Here is a 16,494-nt window from a genome sequence, read left to right on the forward strand (position 1 = left end):
ATTCCAGGTCATCTTCAATCTTCTTGATTCTATCAAGCTGGTCTGAGGTGTTAAAGTTGTTTTCACCTTTCATAATCTTCGATAGGATGTTGACGAGCACTGTGGCTCCAATATTGCCATTGGAGCGGTTGGCATATTGGAAAACTATGTCCTTAATTTTGTCACTTGGCTCTGATTCCGCCATTTCGGTGATTGGTTCTGAAAGATAATTGAAATTATGTAAAAAATGGTCAATTTGAATTATTTTCACTTTAATTATAAAATAGAATATACAAAAATTGGCCTGTAGCTTGCAAAATTCACTTGTGTGTTTATCGGTAGTATTTAAACTAATGCACTTTATCTTAGAGCACGTGTTCACTTGGTGCACGTGTTCACAATTTTTCGTTCTTATTATTTAATTGACCAATCACCAGGCTGGAATTGTCACGTGATTTATTGTTCACTATGGTTGGCTGGACCTATAGCCAATAGTTATCTAGCTCTATGTATCACGTGGCTGTATCTGTTATCCTATTGGTCTGCGATGTATGGTGCTGGCAGGCAAGCTAGGTAAATGTACGGTGAGTACAATTAGGTGAGGTTTGCGGTAAGTTAAGAAAGGGGGTGATTCACGTTCAGCTATATTGGGGGGGTGATGGGGAAGAAAGTAGATTTACGTGGACACTAAAATATGTGTGACCATCACCGATGGAATGCTGAACTGAACTGGAGTTGGTTATGGAACCACCGGACCAAAATGAACATTACTGTCATCAGTATTTTGGACCTTAATCAGTTTCCAGAGTGCTCAGAACCTGGTCATGAAAGGTATTAGAACCGGTTCTAAGCCAAACTGAAAAAACATGTATCGTATCATATTATAACCATTTTTTCTGCAAAAAATGTACAATTATAATATTATAATCAGGTTTGTTAGTCCGTGCCTTGGGAATCTAATTCTAGGGGCTTGTACAAAACTAGTTTTATATCCGCAGAAAGCTGGATATAACAAGATGCGAAAAATTACTTTTCTGTCTATTAATGTGCAATTGTATTCATACAGGGTGCACCACATAAATCCGGACTTTTTCATATTTTTAAACAAATAAACATAAAATCGTCAATTTTAAAGATTTTATTGAATTTTAAAAACTAGGAAGCAACCTGGGTATATGACTATTAGATTATTTAATAAAATCGCCGCCACCCTCAATCACCGCCTCTACCCGCCCCCTGAACCGCCCGCCGACCCTGGTCACCATGTCCCTGTTCAAGCAGGCGAAGTTCTCCATGATAGGAGCAATGAGAGAGGTCTTTTTGGTATGGGCGCGTCTATCGGTTCATTCTTTAATGGCGCTCCAGGCCCAAAAGTCAATTGGATTAAGATCGGGGCTGCTGGGAGGCCACATCTCCTTAAGGAGTGAGTAACAGCAGGATCCAAATTAACCTATCTTTAAAGCTACCCTTTGACACGGCGGCTCTCATTTGGGCCAAAGTTAAGCTAGAACAACGTTTTATACATTTTTAAAAATAGCACGAAGATTAAGATAGGGTTTTCAGCGAAATACATAGTCTAAAACGAGTTTCAAGATTCCATATGGGCCCCTGAAGTGTTTTCACTAGGTATCTGATAGTATCTCCAGCAAGTTTCATTAGTCCATCTCACCTACAGATTGGCTGAGGTCAGATTTAGTAGGCCATAGTCATAAATCCACGGTATTTAAACTGCGCAATTCGAATCTGCCTTGTTGAACATATGCGCGGCCAGCTCGGCGTACACGTCCTCCATCGTCCAAAGATTTTCATGGGCAAAAAGGTCATTACCCAAGCTTTTTATAGTGGGGTCAAACGTCCTGATTGGTCAAGTAGTTTTGGCGCTATGGCCGTTTAAAAAAAGTCCGGATTTATGTGGCGCACCCTGTATATCTTTTATAAATCAACAATTTCTAAAAGCGGAGCTTTTCTATTATTAGGGCCTGTACGTCTAGCCATACGTCACGGTTAGCCCTTTTCTTTAATTAAGACATGTCAGAATTGTCCTACTGATTTCAAATTTAGGATGAACATTTCTATAACAGTTAGGTACAATTTAGAAAGCGTAGAAACTCTTTAATAGTTACCAGAAAGTCTCTACTTCTATTGAAAACATGCTGATTTCTAGGACATTATAGTACAATATATTAAGCGAAGCTTCTGTCCAAGTCCCTAAAATGTAAGTATGATAATGTGTCTATGATTATAATCTATTTTAGTAACAGTAAAACATTCTGCTGTTTATGTTGTACCTCTGGACCTCTCACATCAAACATAGTCACTGATAAAACCGGTTTTGTTCCAGGTATAACCTTTTAACGTTATCAACCAATAGGAAGAGAGCTCAATGAAAATATTTTTAACCGATTATTAACATTGAAACTCTATAGATAAGGAGTAAGTGAATTATTTAACCTCTTAAGTTTTTATTTCCCTGAAAAAAAATTTGAAATAATTTTTTAACTAGCTATATCCTATTATTTAAAGTAATAAGATTTTTGTCTTTAACAAAGGATCTCTTACCGCTGAACCAATATGGTTCTCCTTTACAGTAAAGCTGCTTATAGTTTAAGAGAAGGTTTATATTTATTTTGGGGCAGGATATCTTTACCCCCCACAAGAGAAATCGCCCCCAGAAGAAGGACTTCCTCCCTAAAAACTTTTTGCTTTTAAAACAAAAATGTAAAGTAAAAGGTAGACTTTAAAATAATTATTATTTTTTAGGTGAATATATAATTGTGTCTGCAATGATAGAAAATCAGTCTAGAAAGGTATTATTTTTTTGGGAGTGGGTTATTACACCCCATTTGAAAAATTAAGTTATATTATACCCTTATAACCCATATGAATGTTTTACTTGCAACTATCTATATACCTATACCTTTACCCCTTAATTTGAATAGTTTCAAAATTTTCTACTAACTTCTAAAAAAATAGTTTTGTTAAACCAGTCTCCTTTAAAACCTCACCAACAACAAAAAAATCTAAATATTTTTTTTTTATCAGGATATGAAAACAACAGAAGTGAAACTTGTTGAAAAAGTTATATACAGGGTAAATATCTTATATTCTGAACTAACCCAGAGACAGGAGACAATGAGCTGTTTGTTTATTGCACTTGTTCTCAATGTTTTATAATAACATTTTCTTATTCATTTTTTGAGATTTTACGCATTTTGATCGGTTGTTTATTCAAATTGAGTGTTTAAACGTTTCAACCACTAATTTTGAAGCTAGTAAAAGTAGCTGATTAAGATTATGACGTAAAAAATATTAACCAATGAGAGGCCAGTATACACAGTAATTTACCAATGGCAAAATTTACAGTGGCCTCTCGAGTCTCATTGGTGTTATTTTTTGGCGTTATCCTCTTTTGAGTACCCCCCCTCCCGACAGAGAACAACTATTTTAGGTTAGGTTAGGTTATAGGCTAGGGAGCCGAGCGCTGTGGCTAGGCAGGCAAGAGGGCCGAGCGCTGCGGCCAGAGTTCATAGTTCTGTCTAAGTCAGCCACTTTTACTAGCTTCACTAATTTTAATCTACAGCAGGGGTAATTTTGGGTATTACCAAAGGGGATGTACATAAATTTATGGGCCATTGTCTTCTCCCTTTAGATCCTTGCAACTAACCATATTTTATTTAAATAATGCCAATCTGCATAGAGACTTTAATCATATTCACAATTGTAATATATAGAGTGAAAATGAAACTTGTAGCTGGTAAAAATAACCACCCCCCCCCCCCCCATCCAACCCCTATCTACTGTATGAACGATCTGACCGATAAATTATGTCTAGCATTGTAGCAACCTAAATTGACTAAAATTTTACCCTGTCATAATATCCACGTATATTCTATATCCATTTATCATGTGTAGTCTTCTTGTTCTTTATTGTGAAATGAAATTATGGCCTGTATGAAAACAATGTGTGAATACACATTACTGCATACTTCCAACCTTTTAGGAAACTGCCATTTGGGAAGACATTTTTAAAAATAAATTAACCATATCAAGAGAATTTGGCTGTATATATAAATGTATATAATATCAATTTATCATTTTTTTTATGTAAGAATGATAAATCTAATCTAATAATCTAAAAAAAAATTTAAAAAAACCTTTCAAGAAGAAGCAGATAGTATTTTCTTATATTTGTAGGCTGGGCCAGAAACCAAAGAGTCTGAAAGAACAGTCATGGAGATGAAGAAGGGAGAAATTGAATCTGGAGATAACTTTGAATGGGACAGGTAACTTCTTTCCAGTATCGCTTTCAAACCGATCAATACCCGGTGGATTAGAACCAGTTCTCAGCCATACTAAAAAATTATGTATCACAACGAATTAAAGACATTTTTTCACAAATATTAAGATAGAAATCATAAAATTAATACCAGTTTCTTTAATACTTAATGAACCATAACTAATCAAAATTCAATAAGTCCCAAAAATTTTCAATTTGCCTGGATACCTATTTCAGTTTCGAAAAAGCATATTTTCAGAGCCCTTCTATATCAGAATTCGATTAAATATATTTTTAGAGAACCTGTTTTGGTGCCACCGCTCGCCCCCACTTGGTTAGGTGGTTGTAAACCCTGCGGAATTATTGAGGTCACTTACACGCTTTCATTTAGGTAAAGTTAAAAAGCTTAACTAGGTAACCTTTTTAGCAGCGAAGCTACACTGAAATTCGAAATGTCTGACAGTCTGTCTTTTCGGCTGAAATTTTTTTAATGAATATTCTCTATACAAATGAGAGTATTTTTTATCTTACTCGGTCCGTCAGTCTAATGGGGTAATACTATGACTGTCATTTTGATTTTTTAATTTGATTATCCCGTATTAGCATCTACTCTATATTTAACTTGGTCCGTAAGTTTTCTGTAAAGCTCTAAAGGACATCAAGTAAAAAGAAAATAGTTTTTCTGATCTTTCTTTTTGAAAAAGGTTGCTTATTTTTTGTTGAGAATATTCTGCCCAATGCACGTTACTCTACAAATCAATTGTCCTTCAGTCTATCTGTTTTGCACCCTATTTTCTTTCATTTGCCTATTTTTAAATTCAACAGCTTCAGTACTTTTTAATATTTTCATCTTTGTTTAATATCTTTCTCAAAGCTTAACTGAAATTGAATTTCCAAATGTGTACACAGTTTCCTCAGTGTTTCCCCATCCTATCTCAATATTTACTACTAGCTAAAAAAGCTTCAAACTTTTTTAAAAATCCAAATTTGAAAAATTAAAATTTTGAATGTATAATGTATAAATCGTTTATAATTTAAATTTTGATTTTTTTGAAGTTTGATATTTTTAGCTAGTAGTAAATATTGAGATAGAATAATGAAACAACGAGGGAACTGTGAACACATTCGGAAATTCAAATTCATCTCATCTTCTCAAACTATGAAAGCATAGACATAAAATCTGAATAGATTGAGTATAACTGCCGACGGCTGACTTGTTATTAATTTTCTATCAATTTGGCCTTTTGCTTGTTGATAAAGATTTGCTGGTAATTTTTAACATTGTTAAATTAAACTTTGTAGAGTGAACCCTCATGGAGTTGGTTTCTCCTTGTACACCCACATTCCCATTCTTATTGGCAACATTCCTCTGCGTCCCATGTTCAACAAGATCAAGCAGGATCCAGGCTTTGCTGGAGGCTTTGCTGTTCCAGGTATAATTTACCACTTTTTGGTAGGATATGTACTCTTTTTTATGGGTGGTGGACTACTATATCTATTTCTATCTATCTATAGAAATTACTTCATCAGTACCCTATATAACAGTTGGAGCCCCTCTGGAGAAATATAAATAATAAATATCTATCTTTCTATAGAAGTACTTCATCAGTGCCATATATAACTATTGGAGCCCCTCTGGAGAAATATAGATACTAATTATCTATCTATCTATAAAAGTACCTCCATCAGTGCTTAATATAACACCTGGAGCACTCCTAGAGATATGATATGAAAAATTTATCCATCTATCTATAGAAGTACCTTCATCAGTGCCGTATATTACACCTGGAGCCCCCCTGGAGAAACCGGAGGATGATAGCTCCAGCTCAAGCTCTAGTGATGATGAAGGTAAACATTATTATGTTATTATTGCAGTTCAAATGAATAACAATAATGACAACTTGCAATAGATATAGAATACGTGGAGTGGATATTGAGACAGGGGAATTTTTGTCGTCAATTTAGGTTGATAATATAGTCCTCAGATATTGGTCAACACGCTCCTCTGTGGTTAGGGGAGGTGATGTGGAAAGTCATAAGGGGGAGGGGTTGTATCATTATGTTAGCCAGCTGAGAGAAAGCGTTTGATAATCTCTCAAAATATTCACGAATTCCATTTTTCATCCATTTTTATACAAAAAACGAAAATAGTTTTCTTAAAGGGATTATGAAGTAATTTTTTATAGTTAAAATCAAGAAAGAAATACATTTTGTAGACACCTTTAGTAACAAAAATATCAAGGATTTATAACTAGATTCTGCAACTTTTTGAAGGGAATAAATGGAAAAGCTCGGAAAATCAGCCTTCTTTGTTTATTTAATAATATTTAACTTTAAAATAAAGTAGAAACGGATCCCTAACTCTTACTTAGCGAATTGTTTTATAATATAAATTGTTGACTAGTTTTTATTAGCAATGTAATTATTTATTTAAACATAAATTCATATTTTAGGTGGAGAGGAGAGACCTGCGCCAATAGTTTATTATCATCCTCCCCCCTTGCCAGATTATTTCAACACATACAATGATCTACCACCCCCCAATTATGCGCTAAGTAAGTGGGGCCAGGTATTTTTTTATTCTTTTTTTTGGGAGGGGGAAGAGTCAAATGACAAAATTTGTTTAATTTCCAAACTTGTCCTATTACTCAATTACTTGAATTGATCTCCCATTACATAATTTTGCTCATGATATAGGACTAGTTATAATTTAGAAAAACTTTTTCTCGTATTCATTCGAATCCGGTGGATAGGAACCAGTTTTCATCCATACGAAAAAACTATGTCTAGCATTGTATTATATCCAGCTTTCGGCGAATATAAAAATGTAAAATCATAAAATTAAAACCAGTTTTTTAGCCGATGCCTTCGGCACCTCGGGGCTAAAAAAACTAGTTTTAATCTTATAATTGTACATTCTATATCCGCGGAAAGCCGTTTATAATACGACGCGAGAAATAACTATTATCACAAGAATCTTGCAGAATAACCTTAAATTCGTGGTTTTTAATTTTTACCCATTTATAGTAGGGGATCACATTTCTGTTACATGTCCAAAGTGCCTAGTTGAGTTTCGAAACCACCTCAAAACAAAATATTTAAAAAGTAGGATTGGATTATTTTATACCGGACACTGTGTTTCCGCTCAGGTTTAGAGCAACACAAGTTTAATCCTTTACTTATTTCCAATTTATTCCAAAAATAAGAGAGGGGGCAAAAAGTTAAGTGCTCCACAGTTTGTGAGAAGGTTCACACAAAATTTCTATTTTAAAAATCTTGCTGGTGCGATTGACTTATTTTACAGGTCAATGTTCAAGCAGACAGCGATGATGAAAATACCTCTGGAAATTTTCACTATACTCCAGTGTATCCAACATATAACTTTACCCAGCCATCTGCCCCCCCTCCTCCTTATTAATTTCTGCTCCAGTGTATCCAACATATAACTTCACCCAGCCATCTGCCCCCCCCCCTCCTCCTTATTAATTTCTGCTATGCCCCTGTGTACCCAACATATAACTTTACCCAGCCATCATCTGCCCCCCCTCCTCCTTATTAATTTCTGCTATGCCCCTGTGTACCCAACATATAACTTTACCCATCCATCATCTGCCCCCCCTCCTCCTTATTAATTTCCGCTATGCCCCTGTGTACCCAACATATAACTTTACCCAGCCATCTGCCCCCCCTCATCCTTATTAATTTCTGCTATGCCCCTGTGTACCCAGCATAAAACTTTACCCAGCCATCTGCCCCCCCCCCCTCGCTATGCCCCTGCATACCCAACTATATAACTTTACCCAGCCATCATCTGCCCCCCTCCTCCTTATTAAAGGGAGTGTGAACGTAAAAATTTCTCATCTGATAATCAAATCTTAACATTTTCTAAGCACATTTCACGACACTGATCAACCAAAAACGTCCTATTAACAAAAATATCCAGGTATAATGCCTTGATTTTATGGTATTTTGGGAGGGAAAAAGGAAAAAACATGGAAAATCTGAACGTTTTTGTTTCTTATAATGTTTGTAGGGATATTTAACTTGTCATATATAGTTGAAACAATTTACTTACTGTTAAGGATTTATTTCATGCTATAAAATTGCCAATTAGTTTTTTTATAACATAGTAATTAGGTAATAAAGACCTATTTTAAATTTGTATTATTGACAAAAAAATACCTCACTGTCTACAAAGGGTTGAATCTCATAGGTTATTTAAAATAATAATATCCTTTTTTTGTGTTGGACAATAAATAACCCACTTTGGAGAATTAGTTTACACTTTTATCAGACTGTTTATAAAGAAATATTGCGTCTTTCTTATTTACAAATTTGTAATTAAAGGTGGGCGAGAGATGGGCCATCTAAAGTTAATTGGATACTAATAAAAAACCAGTTTCTAGCTTTGTTATTGTATTTGGTTTTCAATAAAAAATATTGCTTATTTTATCAATTTCTAAGTAACTATACATTGGTTTAAAGCAAGGATTATGTTAAAAGTCAGCTTAACCGTTAGGAAAAATCAAGAACTATGTGAAAAAATTTAATTTTAGCTATAATAGGAGAAAAAAGCAATTTAATGAACATTTTATATAATACGGAAAATTTCTTCCTTTCCTTGTACCTTATAAAAATCGTCGGAAAAAGCCGTTTTTAAGCAAACAAAAGCGTGTTTTGCTCTATCTGTGAGATATTATGAATGAGATAATGTTAAGATTTGATATTAAGATGAGAAAAATTTACGTTCACAGTCCCTTTAATTTCTACTATGCCCGTATGTACCCAACATATAACTTTACCCAGCCATTTTTCCCCCTCCCCCTTATTAAAGTGATCATGAACTTTTTTGAAAAAAATGTTCACAAATGCTTTTTGATGCTACATTAAACTGTGCTGTAATGAAGAATGGTTTTCCTAAAATTAAAAGTAAATTGGTTGTCATTGCATCAATAATATTTTATATCTTTGCTTTTTAATATGATTTATAGTTAAACAAGGATGACAGCATCCATAAGTAGCGAAGCACAAAAAAATCGTGGATGGGAATACGTACAATTACATGTAGATTTAAAGAGTATTTGTTAAAATCAAGAATAGTTTAGTGAAGGAAATAAACTTGAAACCTTATTTATTTTGCATGAAAACTGGCAGGCCGATGTAAATTACATAAAACTGTCATTCCAAAAAATATTGAAAATTGGACCAAAATCACCCAAGATATTAATAAATAAGTAAAAAATATATAAATAGCCAAAAACCTGCTAAAAGGCAGTCCGACCGCCATGGATATTTTCTTCAAACGACGAAAAATATAGATTTCATATTCTTAATTTAAAAATTTTGAAAATCGGACTATAAACACCAAAGATGGGGAAAAATGTGAAATATATAAAGATAGCCAAAAGCCTGCCAAAAAGCAGTCTAACCGCAATGCAAGTTTCATAGTTAATTATGCTCCCTAATGATGGGACTGCAAAATAGTTTCAGCATTCTATCTTATATAGGAGCCAAGAAAATCACGTTTCCCCCAAAACATTTCAGACATACGGGCACACAGACATTTCAAATTATGGAGTAGCTTCACTACTAAAAATTGTAATTACTAATAGTAATATGAATATTTGTATGCTTCATGATGAGGCTATTGAATCTGAATGGTCCAAAATATTCCTTAAGTGCCAATAACTTTAAAATAACAGAGATTTTTACTGTAAAATATTTATCCAACTACTAAAATGTATATATATCTTAAATTGCATTTGTTTTATAGCTTTTAAATTCTTACAAATCAATTTTGTTGATTATAAACTCTAGCTTGAAATTATATGTATGATTTTTAAGTTTTCTCTCAAAAAAAATATTTTTAAAAAAATTTTCTATTATTTGCTTATACCCATAACAATTTTTATATAAAATTTAATTTACCCTTATACAAGGATGACAACATCCATAAAAGCGAAGCACTGAAACGGTAGGACAAACGGACATTAACACTTGAAAAGTGTCAGAACTTAATAATCATAATATAAATGTATAAGAGTCAAAGCAAAATTGTAAGTAAATTTGTTGAAAAACTGCTCTATACAGGATAATGTTTATGGACATACTTACATTTTTAGGACTTGATTAAAGAGTTTCTTCCCATATTACATTATTCTTTGTTGTACCAGGAATCAATATACCAAAAATCAGATCAATCCGATGATTAGATCACATAAAAATTTGTTGTTAAAAAAGTAAAAAAAATCAACATGTTTAAAATGGACGTACGGACATTTTGGTAATGATTATAGAGTTGCTTCGCTTTCTAAATCTTACCTTACTACTAAAGGAATCACCATGCAAAATTTGAAATCGATAGGACAATTCTTACATGCCTAATTTAACGAAAAAGCTATCTGTTACGGACGGACCGACCCTAATTATAGAAAAGCTTCGCTTTTAATAAAAAAAACATTGTTTATTATACAATTATTTTGTAGTATTGATATAAAATATGCTAGTTATTTTACCTAAAGGTATTAAGATTTAAAATGTAAAATGGCTTAATGAAAGACTACATATTTTAACATTAAAACTCTAGGAGTGATTGCAAAAATTTAGATTTTTAAACACTATCATGTAAAATTTACTGGTTCAGTAAGTCAAAATTTTAATTTGAATCTGTATAGAATTCAAACCTTCCTAGGACTAATAATTAGCTTCACTGGAAAGGATAGTACTGATTTGAACGCCCCCTGGAATAAGGTTAAATTAAAATCATTTTACTCTTCTATTTTTCACTTCTCTCACAAATTCAAAAAAAATTTCATTGCATTCTCAACATTTGTATGGCCTTTGTTACATCAAAAAGTTTGTCTGTCTATTCATTTGTGTATAAGTTTGTTAGTTAGTTATTTTAGCTTTCATGATTTGTTGCTTTTCTTTCAGTTTTAAATAGAATAATAATAACATAATTTAAGTTCAAATTTTTAATTGGGTACATGACTTTGTTAAAGAAAGCAATATTTGCACTTTTCCCCAATAATCATAACTTAAAATATTTGCTTTAAGTATACCAACATACTTCAGTGCTCATTTTTGTAAAATTAAAATTTTATTATATAATTCAACATTAAACTGTTTTTAAACTATTTTTGAATGGGGGGTAAAAAATATACTAGGACACATGGACGTCCAAGCTCTTTTTTAGGGGGGGGGTAAACATTTTTTAGGGGTGGGGTAATTCGTTTTTGGAGGGGAGGGTAAAATGGCGCGCGAACCTCGCCGCAAATTTTTTTACCCCCCCCAAAAAAAATTTTTACCCCGGGGGTAAACTTTGCTTGGGGGAGGTAATTACCCCCCCCGAAATCTGTTGGCAGGGGTAAATTTAAAATCCCCCCCCAAAAAAATTTACCCCCGGGGTAAAATTTTTGAGGGGGGTGATTTAAGTTTTATTAAATATTTAGTATTAAAAATGTGCGCGAAGCGCGCAAAAATTTTTTTCATTAGAGATTTTTTATCTTGGGAGGGTAAATACCCCCTCCTAAAAGGTCTTTTTTTACTTCATGTAATATTGTAACTTAGTGAACAATTTTATATAATTTTATACTGATACAATAAAAAAAAACATTACTCTGTTCAATGGAAATATTTTTTTTTTCTAAAACAATAAATTTCATTGAAAAATCTGACATAATACAATAAAAAACATAATGCTGAATTTAAACCAATAAGAAATCTTCTTTCATTTCAATTCTTTATAATTTCCGAAAGAGTGTTTTCACAAAGTGACTTATTTCAAGTGTAGTTAGATAATTTTATTTATTAAAAATGAAAAGAATGAAAACCCTACTCATAAAAGATACATACTTTTTAAAAATATTTTTAAAACAAGTTTGAATAATCTTATTTTATATCATATTTGTATATGTGACAAAAATAAATTTGTTGTATTGCATAAACATTTTTTGTCATCTTAATTTATTTAACCCTTTACAGCCAATTTTTATGTGTTTTAATGTATAATAGACATGAAACATTTTTATGTTAATTCATTGATATATTGTAAAGAATTAATTTTTAATTAGTATTGATAGATAAAATCAAAAGACCTAACTTTACTGTATACTAGCATACAATATTTACGAAGCAAGACACTCTAAAAGCTGAGTATTTTACCTTCAAAGGAAAGAAACATCATGATTCAGTAAAAATTATTTAATCCATAGTAAAAAATAAACTTTAAAATCCTAATAAAAATTGATGTGGGCAATTGTTCTCATTTTTGGCTTTGCAGTATGATTCTACAGGTGTCAAAGTATATTTTTGATATACCTGTCAAAAATAGGTTAAAACAGTTTGACATTAAAATATAAGATGGTTTACCATAAAAAAAAATATTTTTTCATCTGATTAAATTAAATATACAAACCTGACTAATAAAAACAATATTTACCTCTGTGTACATACAATGCAATGAACACAAACTTTTCCAATATTTGCTCCAGGGTGTGTGTGTTTATATTACAGTTTTGGTCTGTTTCCCCAACATGAAGCTAGGACAATTTATACAGTTCATGTTTGCAAGCAAACTTTGGCCTGTAAAAGTCAAACCGGATGGGAGTTTCGGCTCCAATCTTTTCAATCTTGTCACTTTGGTCATCTTTACTTTCTTCATTGCTGCTCTATGTGTAGTATCTTACTTTGTTGGACCTAGCTTTTTGGCAAGAGATTATGGCAACCTCAGCAGCTTTATTGATCTGTTCATGGTTGGCACCATCATATTGCAACCATTCTTTCTTGTTGTGTTTTTGGCTTTTTCTTTTCCTCATTTTGAATCAACTATTTGCGACTCCTCATTACGTTTTTCATGGAAATTTGTTGCCTGGTTGGGTGCTGGAAGTATCTTATTTGCTGCTTTGACAGTCCTTACACAAAGGAAGCTGTTTCTTTTCTCTTATTCACATTGCACATAGGGGCAACAAGGGGCAACAATTCACCACCCCCAAATCAAGTTTTAAACATTCTATGAGTATTATCATACCCAATGTACATCAGATTTCAAAGGAATCGTAAAAATACGCTTTTTAAGTAAGCATTCTAATGCATGGAAGTCAAGAAATGCAAAAATTTTTTTACAGAAAAAGGCATACTTTTTGTGTTTCACCAACTATTTTAAAAGTATTATAAAATCTCTTAGAATTAACGTAATTAGACAAAATAACTTCTGATGAGTCATGCATTACATATATTTTGACAGTATAAAAGAAAAAAACACAAATTGAAGAAATTAGTCTTCAATAATTCTAGTTGAAGTCAAGATTTTAGTTTTTATTTGTTTGTTTTTTAATCAACATTTAAGAAGACAGTATGAGGAAACATGTTTTCACTGGTTGCCACCGACTAAAAATACGATATTTGATTACCCAAAGACATATCATAATCGCCTGTACTGGTCTCATTTACCCCCCCGCGCCCCCGTAGGGGTTTTTAGCCCGTTTTCTGAACGTGGGTGCACGAAAAGCTTGTAAGAAAAGGCGTTTAGATGCGCTTTTAAAGTCAAAACTTAAGATATAATTCAAATAAATAAAAGACACAGAAACATAGACATATTGGGAAATATTTATTCTGACTTAGAATTAAAGTTAATAATAAATATTTTCAAGTTCTATTGCACAAAATGATGGGGAGGAGAGGGGGGGGGACTAAACCTAAATCTAAACCTCTTTATGTTTGATGTTTTAATGTAACTAAATAATCGTTTCTATAGATTATTACAAATATCAGGGATCTAAAGAGGACAAAGGTCAATAAATTGTTGTACATCCCCAATGATAATACACAAAATTACCCCTTTTGTAGATTAAAGTTAGTAGTTAAAACGTTTGAACACACAACTGTAAAACTTTGGGGACTAGTGTTATAAACAGCCCAATGTCCCCTACCTCACTGCGAAAAGGTAAAGTTAATATGCAAATAACTTGAGGTTCTTATAATCATTCTAAATTTGAATTAGCAAGTAGTCTATCTGTCTGTCTATTGGTAATGCTTTGTTTTTAAATTATGTAGTTACAGGGTATTCATGTTTAAAGTCAGCAGTTTTATTTAGAAAGGGAGGGGACTGTTAATTACACTAGTCCCCAAACTTCAAAGTTTTATAATAACGTTTTTATATTCGTTAGCATAAGAACTTCAGGAAATTTAATTGATTTTTTATTGGTTGGTTCATTAAGTGTTGTTGATGAGTGTCAAAACTTTTCAACCACTAATTGTCATCAACAGACAAATAATTTTGTAATATAATTTATTAAATATGTATTTATTAAATATGTATCAATATTGGGGATGTACATATTAATCGGTTATTGTTTTGTTCCTTAGATCCCTAGGTGTTAATATATAATACAAAGTAGCTTGATGTCTGTTTGTCTGTCCGCCCATCCCTTAAGATCTCGCTAACCACTAAACTGATTGAATTCTACTCTTCAGGGAATATATCTACTGGTCCTGTGGTTGTTTAAAGATCTTTTTCAAAAATAAAAATCCCCCTCAATTTTTTCATATTTCTATAATTAGGGTCGGTCCGTCCGTACGTCTGGTACAGTTAGCTTTTTTACTTAACTTAAACAGGCTAGAATTGTCCTATCGATCTCAAACTTTTCATGCTGATTTCTACAACAGTTAGGTACGACTTAGAAAGCACAGCAACTCTATAATCATTACCAGAAAGTCCGTACATCCATTTATAACAAGCTGATTTTTACTTTTTTGACAACAAATAATGGTTTTGAATGTTAAAAATATCCTATTCATCTGATTTTTTGAATACTGATTCCTATTTCAACCACGTCTATTGTTATAAGCGAAGCATCTCTATAATCAAGTCCTAAAAACGTCAGTATGTACTTAAACAGTAACATGTATTTAATCAGTTTTAATTACAATTTTGTATAGACATGCATTAATATTCAGTTCTGACACTTCACAAGTGTTAATGTTCGTTTGTCCTTCCATTTCAGAGCTTCGCTTCTTTCATGGATGTTGTCATCCTTGTTCAATTACCTCTTGGGGCAAATCCCCTAGAGGCTAGGGGCGAAGCCGCTAGTATACATATAAACAGTAAACAAGAATCATATTATCATTATAAATATAGATATTAGTTTAAAAAATTTATGTTAATCATGCCCACATTTATAATGGATTTATTAAACATAAAAATAAAGTGAAACTTGTAGCTTGCTAAAATAAGGATCCCCATCCACCCCCATTTACACCATCCCCTCCCCTCCTACTGAAATGAATTCCATGACCCCAAATTTGACACTTTGAGCACTAAAATCGGACTACAATTAACCTAGTTACACTTTAAAGGGCCCAAAAAGCTAGTGATAGGGTAGCTGCGCTACTAAAAAATTCTCATATTGCTCTGATAACCAAAACCCCTAATTAGACATTTTAAACACGAAATTCAAGATAGTTGATGGATAGATAGATGGATAGGTAGATGAATAGATATATGGATAGATAGATGGATAAGTAAATGGATAGACAGATGGATAGATGGATGGATAGATAGAGGGATAGATTGATGGATGGATAAATTGATATTTGATGGATAAAGAGATGAATAGTTGATGGATAGATAGATGGATCGATATATAGATGGATAGAAAGATGGATAGAGAGATGGATAGATAGATGGATAGATAGATAGATAGATAGATGGATAAATAGATGGATAGATAGATGGATAGATAGATGGATAGATAGATGGATAGATAGATGGATAGATAGATGGATAGATAGATGGATAGATAGATGGATAGATAGATGGATAGATAGATGGATAGACAGATGGATAGATATATGGATAGATAGATGGATAGATTGATGGATAGATAGATGGATAGATAGATGGAAAGATAGATGGATAGGGTAAGGGGGGACTATTTTCGGGAGGGGTTAATCTGGTAATTTTCTATCTACCTTCATAATAATAGGTAGATGAATAGATATATGGATAGATAGATGGATAAGTAAATGGATAGACAGATAGATAGATGGATGGGTAGATAGAGGGATAGATTGATGGATGGATAAATTGATAGTTGATGGATAAAGAGATGAATAGTTGATGGATAGATAGATGGATCGATATATAGATGGATAGACAGATGGATAGATAGATGGATAGATAGATAGATGGATAGATAGATGGATAGATAGATGGATAGATAGATGGATAGATAGATGGA

The 16,494-nt window shown here is 32.7% G+C and overlaps 1 protein-coding gene across 1 annotated transcript; it reads left to right on the forward strand.

Annotated features, from left to right (window-relative positions):
- Positions 1-665: 665 nt before the first annotated feature.
- LOC145306032 (arrestin domain-containing protein 3-like) lies at positions 666-8,034 on the forward strand. Its single transcript, XM_080147964.1, has 10 exons — positions 666-810; positions 2,235-2,320; positions 2,740-2,786; positions 3,022-3,069; positions 4,174-4,262; positions 4,554-4,646; positions 5,558-5,688; positions 6,011-6,103; positions 6,709-6,824; positions 7,560-8,034. The coding sequence occupies exons 1-10, from the start codon at positions 674-676 to the stop codon at positions 7,671-7,673; spliced, it is 954 nt and encodes a 317-aa protein (XP_080004090.1). The 5' UTR covers positions 666-673; the 3' UTR covers positions 7,674-8,034.
- The last annotated feature ends 8,460 nt before the right edge of the window (positions 8,035-16,494 follow it).

Source organism: Acartia tonsa, chromosome 14, assembly GCF_053477335.1.
Source record: "Acartia tonsa isolate MP-2025a chromosome 14, ASM5347733v1, whole genome shotgun sequence".
NCBI classification, from domain to species: Eukaryota; Metazoa; Arthropoda; class Copepoda; order Calanoida; family Acartiidae; genus Acartia; species Acartia tonsa.

What these genes read in the sequence shown, in the direction of transcription:
- LOC145306032 (XM_080147964.1), top strand. Translation starts at nt 674, where the DNA reads ATGTGTGACCATCACCGATGGAATGCTGAACTGAACTGGAGTTGGTTA. An exon ending in TAGAAAATCAGTCTAGAAAG is followed by an intron (nt 2,787 to 3,021) that starts GTATTATTTTTT and finishes TTTTTTTATCAG; the next exon opens with GATATGAAAACAACAGAAGT. An exon ending in AAGCTCTAGTGATGATGAAG is followed by an intron (nt 6,104 to 6,708) that starts GTAAACATTATT and finishes TTCATATTTTAG; the next exon opens with GTGGAGAGGAGAGACCTGCG.